Source organism: Adiantum capillus-veneris, chromosome 5 (assembly GCF_014529385.1).
Source record: "Adiantum capillus-veneris isolate H3 chromosome 5, ASM1452938v2, whole genome shotgun sequence".
In the NCBI taxonomy this organism is placed as follows: Eukaryota; Viridiplantae; Streptophyta; class Polypodiopsida; order Polypodiales; family Pteridaceae; genus Adiantum; species Adiantum capillus-veneris.
The window spans coordinates 9544296-9554438 of record NC_140935.1 but is presented as its reverse complement, the minus strand read 5'-3'; the positions used below and the strand labels follow the sequence as shown (position 1 = coordinate 9554438).

The window sequence follows — 10143 nt, the reverse complement described above, 5'->3', positions numbered from 1 at the left end:
AGGATGCAACCATTCCCTACCATTTGTTAAAACTCCCTGTCCCTACCATTTGCATGAAGGTGATCCGTGTGTCTCCTTTGGGTCATTCTCATAGAGAGAGAGATTTGCGTTTTAGACTTTAGTGTAAAAAGAAGAGTCATGTAGCATTGAGCTTGCTAAGCAAGCTTCAATAAAGTGAACACCTAATCTGGCGAGAAGTAGGTAACGTTGATGTGTGTTGTTAACTTCAAAGGTTTATTGAGGTGAGCGCCCAACAAATGCCACGATGAAGTGCATGTACGCTCCTCAAGGCTCTTAAAGCGACAATAAATTGATGGCATAGCCTAATAATGCGTTTCCATGTCCATTGTCGACTGTGTGAACGACCTCTGCTTTTGGCGGCCCGTTTAGGGGTGCCGCTAGATTTGGAGCTTTGACTTGTCTCCAACTTTGGTCCGCTTCGCCTCGGCTCTCTTGCTTTAGGTTGTCTGCTCCTCCTGCTGGGGCTTGCGGTAACAGCGCTCGCCTCGCAGTCGCAGGGACAGCTCTACTACTCCCCACCTCTTGCGCTGGCGCATAATCGCTTGCAGTTTCATACGCAGAGCCACACACTCACACACGACACAGAGGGTGACTCACCTACAGTTCCAGGCCATCAAATGGAGCGTGTTTCCTTCCCCGGCACGTTCTGTTGATAGGTCCCCCCCCCCCCCCCCCCCCCCCCCCCCCCCCCCTTTCTCTCTCTCTCTCTCTCTCTCCTTCTCTATTTGTGTTTTCCTTTGTTGCCATGGCGATGTATTCCCCCATGAGCAGATTTTGAACATCCATCGCTCCTTGCTCTTTTAAACAGCTCCCGCAGGTAAGCAGTGCTCGTCTCGCTTCTACACTCACACAGTAAGGCACAGTTTGAACCCTCAAGCTTCTTTTTTGGCATGTACATTTCTGCAGGTATGTACAAAAACCAGCTTCAGGAGTTGGCTCAGAGGAGCTGTTTCAATTTACCATGCTACACCTGTATAAGGGAAGGCCCCGATCATGCACCAAGGTTTAAAGCAACCGTGAGCTTCAACGGGGAAGTATTTGAAAGTCCAGGGTATTATACAACACTGCGACAAGCCGAACATGCTGCTGCTGAAGTCGCTCTTTCCACTCTCTCACAACGAGGCCCCACTCAGTCCCTCGCAGCTCGAATCCTGGTAATTCCAACTGTGCTTTCCGTCGTCTCCATTTGATGCCCAAGATGAGGGTTTCTTACCCACTTCTTGGAGTTAAATGGGGTACCTTGGATTGTGTATGATGGTTGCTGGGCTTTCATCTCTACCCTAGATTGCATTCTGCTTTGTGATTCAAACTTGAATGCAGAAGGCTAACCCTATTACTTTCTCTCACAGTCATGTCGACTATTTTCTGTAGCTCATAATGTTGTCCTTTTCCATTTTGTTCGTAGGATGAGACAGGTGTTTGCAAGAATTTGCTTCAAGAGACTGCCCAAAGGGCTGGTCTCTCACTACCTGTCTACACCACCATTCGGTCTGGGCCTAAACACCTCCCACTCTTCAAGTGCATCGTCGAGATTGGTGGTCGGCATTTCAAAGGTGAGCCTGCCAAAACAAAGAAGCAGGCTGAGAAGAACGCGGCTACTGCGGCATGGTCTGCACTCAATCAATGTGAGTGATGAGCCTGGAAAATTTTCTTTGAACTCTTTGATGGCTGGCTGGCTAGTATGTGATATAGCCTGTTGTCAGCGTGTGTGGGCAATATTTGTTGAATGTGTAGTTAAAAAGGAGTTTGGGACTTTGCAGAAGGCCCCTACTTTCATAGTCTTTAATTAGGTTTCCCGGGGGTTGTTTTGTAAAGTCTGGTATCTTTATATGGCTTTAGTTGACGGTGTTGTAAATATCTGATTGATGGTATTCCAAATCATAATAACATGACCAAGCTTGTCTTAGCATGAAGCGTAATAACAAGTTGTTATATTAAATCATTGGCTAGTGGAATCATTGTTTTTTTCACAGTTGTTGTCTTGAGGTTGCAATGCTTGATTTTATTTGCAGTATTTCTCAATCAAAGTGATTTGAATCTGATAATTTGTTTTGCAGCCTCTACTATGTCACCTCTTGTGCCTATGTTATTGGAGAGGCCTGAATCAGCTGAGAATGGGGATTCCCTGTCTGTACAGAAAACAGATACACGGCCTTCATATCAACCCTCATCATCGCATAGCCAGCTGGCGTCTCGAGCAAGGGTTCCCATCACCGTACGAGACAGATGTCGTGTAAGTAGAGATCAGGGTGCAATTGCAGGGCAATTTTATCCTGTAGAAGTTTCAAATGCTGATAGAAATAATCGCCTTCTGATTAATCAACCCCCCATGGTCTCATCTATCCAGTCGAATCATGAAGTGGGTCCACGGTTTACAGGCAGCAAGCAGTTTTTGGGCAACCATTCCGTCTTGGCAGCAGAAGGTAATGCTGATCCTGTTGCTCTGGGGTTAGGAGGAGGTGCATTGTATCATACTCAGGCCAGTGCCAGCTCTTCCCGAAGGCAAGGTAGGCACCATCAAAGAAGGCATTCTTTATCTGGCATGGAATCCCCTATGCTGTCCCGAGAGGCAGTTGCTGCAAGTAGGGCTAGCGCGGGTGGAAACATGCTTGGAAGGATTATGTTGCATCATCAGCAGCCGCAGATTAGAGGGTTGCCTTACCAGTCTCTTAGCGAGAGATTTGAGCTTAAACGGCCATCTCTTCTAGAGGAGCTGCAACAAAGAGAAGAAGAGGATGATTGGCTCTATCAGGAGCGGATGTCTTCTGTGAATCATAGAGAGAGCCTATCTTCAACATCCTTATTTCATTCTCAAGGGGATCATGCGGTACGTATGCCTCGTCAGTCTCAGAGCGAGAGATTTGAGCTGAAAATGCATTATTTATCACCGCTGGAAGAGTCTCACCGGAGGGATGAGGAAGAGTGGCTTTGTGGTGATGCTCAAGATAGGGACAGCAGTCATGAGAGAAATCTTGAAATCCCTTACAGGCATGTAGACCAGTGGTTGCAAGATGGGGCTGCATTGAGTGCGGACCTTAAAAATAACAATCTAAAAGAGGGATGGCTGAGAGGAGACCTGCTGAAGCAAAGCTCAGATGTACAGAAGGGACATGGGTATAGAGAAGGCTGGTTCAGAACTGTAGGTCCACAGCAAGTAGTAGAGAGAGATAGAGGCCCACATCTGAAGCAGGACCATGGATATAGATCTGAGTACCAGGAGGTGTGGCCAAGTAAGGCACCGGTGAGTGGTATTGTAGATCATGAGCAGAGCCTTGGTCAAGAGCACATGCTCTGTAAGACTTTGCAGAGGGATAAGAGTGCACACATTACAAATTCAACGCCAGGAACATCATCTACATCTCCTTTCTCATCTCTGTGGTCAAAGTCTGCACAATGGTGGGGCTCACATATGCCATCTACCACGTCATCTGCTGCTGCGGCTGTTGCAAGCTCTTTGGGCTTACGTCCTCCACGCTCTGCAGCTCCTGTAGTGAAAGTTCGACAGATGATTCCTGTGTGTTCTGCTCCTCCCCCTCGTCCCCCTGACACTCAAGGTTGGGGACCTCCGCCACATAGTCGCGAAACAGACGGTACATCTGAATCGTGCCAGTCCTTGAGTAAATTGAGGATATGAAATATTCCACAAGGCATCTGACCTACACACCCTTGGGCTGGAAGCAGTGGCCTGATTATTTGGCTTCACCAAATAGAAGTCTGCCAACTTTACTGTGTCGGAGAAGAGCTTCTTGGACAGTATTGACATGCCCTGCGGCCTTCTATTTAATCTGAGACTTCACCTTGTAAATTCCTTATGAAACTTGTAAATACACGGCTGAGGCCAATTGAGAGGAAGGTTAATGGGCAGATGTCCAGCTGTGGGTTTTGTGACCTATTTTTATGCGAGCTTTCTTTTTTGCAGCCATTTTTTCTGGCAAGATCCACCATCATAGTGAAAGCATGCCAGGGTGATGTGGGAGCTGCTCAAAGATTCTTCATCTTGGAAGTAAAGAGTATTTTTGTAGCTATTCTAAAATGGCAGCATAGTTCTGTTGTCAGCAGGGAACTTGGGTTTGTCGAAGGTCTGTGTATCAAGCTATCTACTGAAGTAGGATGTTTCTGACAATAGTTTGGACCTTTGGAGTGGAACTCAACACTTTGTAACTAATGGGACATGATTGACCTTTTCTGTCTTATGTGGAAAGGCTGGGAGTGACTAGTTTAATTAAGTTGAAAATAATTAGCCCACACTTTGTACCAGTATGGGATGTTTCTTTCTTTTGTCAAGGCACTGGATGATCAGATTGTGTTCAATTGGAGTTGCTTGTATCAGCAGACTGTATGGTGTCTTTGATGGTGGAAATGACTCTGGATGTTTGGACACCCTGGATGTGTGATGGTGTCCAGAAAATGAAAACATATATGCAGTCCAAAAAAAATGTGTCCTACTAACCACAAGCTTCTTGCCTGTTGTGTGAGTTGGACCGGACCCAGTTTGGACAGAGAAGTCAAAGGTTTTTACAAAGGGACAGAGATATGCAAGGAGATCTATCTGATTGGTAGAGTTCATTGTGACAGGCGGTTCAAAGATGGTCATGGTTTCTTCCTCAAACTATGTAAAACTCTGTTTTTTGACCTCATTATTGCAAGAGGTAATAGTACATTGGTATGTCTCCGACTAAACATGCTGTTTGAGTATCAACAAATTGTGTGGTATCTTTGTTGTGGGTGTTGGATCCAGTTAGGACAGAGATTTCGAAGGTTTTTTCAAGGGGATCTATCTGATTGAGTTTGTTGTGAAAGGCGGCCCAATGGTAGTCATGGTTTGTTCCTCAATGATGCAAAACCCTGTTGTACATTTCAAATCGATTTCGTGTATGCGGTAATAGTGCATTGTCGTGGCTTGGATTAAACATGCTGTTTGGGAAAAACATTTGCATTGTAGGGGCATTCCTCCAGCAATTTTGTATGCATATGCAAAATTATCAGGTGTTTGTGAGGTGGGTTTTAGGCCATTGGGATGTATGAGGGGGGTTGCAAGCAAATGTGACCAACCTGGTACGAGTGAATAAGAGGACTAGGACGAGCATTTGACTTTTGCATGTGAAGCATTGCAACCTTTTTCCATGGTTTTGTTTCTATGGGTCCTTTTGCCAACGCGCCCCTCCACCTTGTTGTGTGAAAGTGCAAGTTTGATGGATTCAACTTTCAAGTGCTAGCTTTCCTGTAGACCGAGGAAAGAGTCCACTTTTGGTTACAATAGTTCATATTTGACTACAAAAGCACTTGAAAGGGGGTCCTCAATTCTCCTTTCTTTCTCTTCATGGATGACTCCTTTCTCTTCATGGATGACTCCTTTCCTTCATAAGATCTCTTGTCCTTTCTTTCACAAGGGATTTTTTTTTTTCCTCTTTATCTCCTTTTGTTTAGGCCCAAAGGGTCCTTTTCACTACCTCCCTTGAAAGTTGAACCTTTCTATCACAAAATCTCATGAATGAACATACAAGTAAATGGTTTATAATGGCATTGGAAATGTGGACTCATCCCACTAAATGGTCTATATAGTATTTGCATGAGATTGATCCAAGAAAGCAACATGTCATTAACAACACTTTTGGTCGACCATGAAAGGTCCTAGTTGTAAGTTGATTGGCCCTTGATTTTCAAGGTTAATAGTTTAAGCATTGTAGTTATAAATCCAGGTAAATACCTTCCATTTTGGTATAAATCCTGGTTGAGCTTAAAAATGGAGGCCAAGAAAATGATTTTTTTTTGGAGGGGTGATGAGGCCATGAGGCACCTTTTTATCAATTTTGATGAAAATAACAAGGTGAAGGTCCACCTTATTGTTCAAGAAAAGTGTGTCTCAGCTCACCCTTGAGCCAATTAGCAATCTCAGAGAGTTGGTTGAGAGAGAGGTGTTTGGCAAAAACCTTTGTCCCAAACATATACACATCCCTTTAAGCCAATTCTCAAGCAAGGATTTTGCAAATTAAAGTATATATTTTGGCTATATTTACACTATTTCCTTGTAAATTCTAAGCCAAATTTTTCCTTTTTCACCCTCCTCTAAATATGAGGTCTTGAATTTCTAATGGGATCAAGGCTTTTCTCATAACAATGTTGAAGTTGAATTAGGCACTTGGATCCATCAAACCGCATGTCATATGCCAGTTATCTTCCAAAATTTCATTCAAAAGTGCAATTTCAAAAAAAAAAAAGAATATTTTAGGAACATTTCAGAAGTGAAAAGAGTGACTATCAACATAAAAGATGTGCTCAATAGTAGGGTATGTGTGTGTGATGTGTCTCTACCTAAAAGGGAATTATGAAATGTATGGATATAAATTGATTTACTCATTTCTAGGGTGATACATCTCATTCAATAAACCTACCTCCTTATGCCATGATTGCTTAAATCACTAGACTAGATGTGCCACATCGCTTGACGTCCCCCATATTAGCTAGAGATGGAGGCACTCAATATGCTCGTGATACTCCATAGAGCCCTTTGTGGTGCAAACACACTTGCATTCATGAGGAGAGGGACAATACTCCTAGGATGAATGTCATCTAAGATAACTTGGCCCATCTCCAACCCAAGTCCTACAAACGTATTAAAAACCTGACAATACCAAATAACTAAAGTGATACCAATTGCACTTCAATTAACACATGATTTCATCAAAGTGGCATAATGAAGCAGTGTAGAAATGCATCAAAGTCCTAAATCTTATATAAATGTCCAGATAGACCCAAGGAAAGATACAAGAGACAAACAAATGCATTAAATAACATGCATGAAGATTGTAGAGACAAAGATGAACGCCCACCTCAAAGGGAAATTCAAAATATTGTTCTCAATCTTGATGCTATCAATAGACATGCCAAGACTTGTTTGACATGGATTACACTAATTACTTTGGTAACTGCCACAACAAACCTTCACATAATGATGTGGTGAGGAGGGTAGCAATAACATTTCTTGCGATTAAAGTTGTAGATGACCCTTAGCTATGCTAAATGTAGTAAAGTGTGGCACAATTTGAACATTATGGTACCAAGCTATTGATGTGTAGAAAGCGAAAGGTAGCAAGGGTGGCACTCATGTGGCAAGGAGCAGCTAGGTGCAACTGCAAAAGCTAAAGATGAGCACCTCCTCTGTTACACTTCCAGGTGCTTGGGGGACCACGTGAATCCTCCATTTTACAAAGTCTCAAATTGGTTGGTTACATTTACCAACCCTCATTTGAAAATTTCCATGTGGTGGTCCATCTTGAAGCTCTCCACATCTAGTGCACTCGAACTGTAAACGAATCACGCAAAGACATTGACACTAACACACCTACCTCCTCTCTGTTGCACATCATCTTTGCCATGCAACATAGTAACCTGGCCAAAGAGCAACATTTGATAAGGATGGGCATCAAATTGCTCATAGGGGAAGAGGCCAAAAGCGATATGGCTGCTATATATGTGGAGGCATTGTGTGGGCTATTCTAGAGAAAAATTATTGGTGCTGGGATACGACTGTAGGTTGAAAGTACATGTTGTGATAGCTCTACATACCTATGTTGGCGGGTATGGGGCAGGCTTGGCTAGCTTGGGTTGAGTACAACCAAGTCTAAACTAGCCAAACCGCACTACCTTGGTAGGAGATTCAATCGAGGGTTCACAAGACTACTCTAATAAGGGTAAGATGACTAACAGTTGTAGAGGCAAAAGGCACGTGGCAAGAGGGCTATTTATCAATGTGACTTATGGTGGTTGTTATGCCAGTGACTTCACTATCTAGAGTGATCATTCACTGTGAACTTTTTCTAACTGGCCAAGATAGACAAGCTTCACGATGCCCAAGCAATTATATCACATTCTACCACAGTCAACACTCAATGATTTTAACGATGCTCCTTCATAGACCATATCTTTGCAATGCCCAAACTGATCCAGTACCAACGACCATGTCTAGTGAAGCTGCCTCCTTTGGTTTTGTATTTACTATTGCATGCACCAAAAATTAGGGCGATTGTAGGCATCTATACACTTCCACTGTACTTGCATGCCAAGCACCCTGTAAATTTCTTGCCTTTATCCAATAAGAAGTTGACAGAACTTCCTTGCACTACACTATTGATGAGTTGAGGTTGATCCTAATGTGAAACATAAGATTCGTGTGTTCAACCCCCTATACAAGGAGCAAAATACCAAAACATCCACCTAATAGCTTGACTTTTGAAGATTAAGCAATAGTTGCAATGGCAAAAAATAGGTTGAGTGGCGCACCAATTGTGGGGACCATCATTGGAACTAATGTCATGGAGAGCAAAGATGTTCATGCGACTAAGTCTCAACTTTTGTTTGTGAATCTACTCTATAAGAATTTCTTTGAGAAATTGAATGTAAATGAATTAATATAGCCTTATCCAGAAGATGCATGAGCTACCAACACAGAGAGAAATGAGAGGCTTTCATGTAGCAGGTATCCCATGCGACATTCGTAAGCATTGGGGCATGCACATGCCTGCATTAGAGATAGATAGAAAGAGAACAAGCAAGCAATGCACCTCACACTCATGAAACAAAGAGAGAGAGAGAGAGAGAGAGAGAGAGAGAGAGAGAGAGAGAGAGAGAGAGAGAGAGAGAGAGCACTCTGTGTATTGTAGCACATTAAGACCTCCAGACTCATTAGGCTGTTGAGTTATCAGGAGAGAGAGAGAGAGAGAGAGAGAGAGAGAGAGAGAGAGAGAGAGAGAGGGTCGTGGGGACACTTTCACACACTCTGTACGCCTTTAAAGAAACTTATCATCTCAAAAGATGGCTTCTTTGATACTGATGCCTCCCAACTTCTACGACCAATTACTAATTTTTGTTTAAAAAAAAAGATAAATTGTATTTTTCACATCTAAGGCCATTGCCCTTTTGGCAGGCCAAAAACTAAAATATCTATTTTTGAAAATTATCTCCCCTTTTTCATTAGCAAAAAGGGGACTAAGGCCTTACCCCTTTGGGGACACGCCAAGAAAAAGAGAGAAGAGAAGAGTCTAGAAGTCTTGAGTCTTAAGGGGGTGTTCTCGCCTTTTCTTCCACAATGCAACACGACTCGGTCTTGCTCTCGAAGCAAGGTGGTTTGGAGGGGGGGCATCTTGGTCACCTTAAAGAGACGTCATAGAGCATGAATCTGGATGTTACCCCTTTGGTAGGTCAAGATTTTGTATTCATTCATGAAGGAAAAAACGAGCCAATGACCTCTCTGCGAATGCAAATGGTTTCGAGAAATTTCTAAAGCCGTCCTTGTTCGGCGTTCACACTTTGATTGAGAAAATTTTGCACGGGGTTAACCTGTTTAGTCAGCATAAGGATTTGGACGGGCACGCAACGAATGCTAACTTTAGCCTAGAATTAGCTTTATAGAGTCTGGTGGCTTGTTGTGCCAAATTGGTGGTGCTGTACTTGATGGGTCGAAGGATGATGACCCAAGGACTTTGGGACTGTGCGTCAGCGTTACTTAACTATGGAAACACAATCAACTACTTCACCGCGATGGGCAAAGGCTTCTATGTGGCTAAGTGCTTCTTCGAGCAAACGGTTCAAGATCTAGTTCTTAGAGGAGGTGTTTGGGGGCTTTCTATAGAAGCATAAAGGTCCACTAGGATGTAGTAAGGCATAGGTAGTTTCCACTAGGATGTAGTAAGGCATGTGTAGTTTTGAGAGGTTGGTTTGAGGCTTTGTTAATTGCACTGAGATGATTAGTTTGCTAAAATCTACTAACATAATATGGCGAAAGAGGGAGCCCTTTACACGTGTCACAATCTATGACTTGAAGGTTAAAGTTCAAAACTAAAAAAAGCCCCTTTGCTTACGATAAAGAAGGAGAGAGGGGGAGAGAGAGAGGCCACCGAAGGAGGCCAGTCGTACTAGTGGATACATATATGTCTTGCATTTACACAAAAATTCCGAGTGTAAATTTAGAAAGGTGGGTTACTTAGGGTTATCCTTCAATCTTTAAGATGCTTTATAAATAGCTTGGCTGATTTCTTTTTTGTCTTTCCCTTAGGTTCACTTTAAGTGCTCATTTTACCCGTACACCTTTAGGTACAACTCAATGTAATTGGAATATTTTAAATG

At 43.0% G+C, this 10143-nt stretch overlaps 1 protein-coding gene across 1 annotated transcript; it reads left to right on the top strand.

Moving 5' to 3' along the window:
- Positions 1-694: 694 nt before the first annotated feature.
- Positions 695-4266, top strand: LOC147456862 (uncharacterized). Its single transcript, XM_086511975.1, has 4 exons — positions 695-838; positions 928-1175; positions 1427-1646; positions 2079-4266. The coding sequence occupies exons 2-4, from the start codon at positions 930-932 to the stop codon at positions 3653-3655; spliced, it is 2043 nt and encodes a 680-aa protein (XP_086368101.1). The 5' UTR covers positions 695-838; positions 928-929; the 3' UTR covers positions 3656-4266.
- Positions 4267-10143: the final 5877 nt, after the last annotated feature.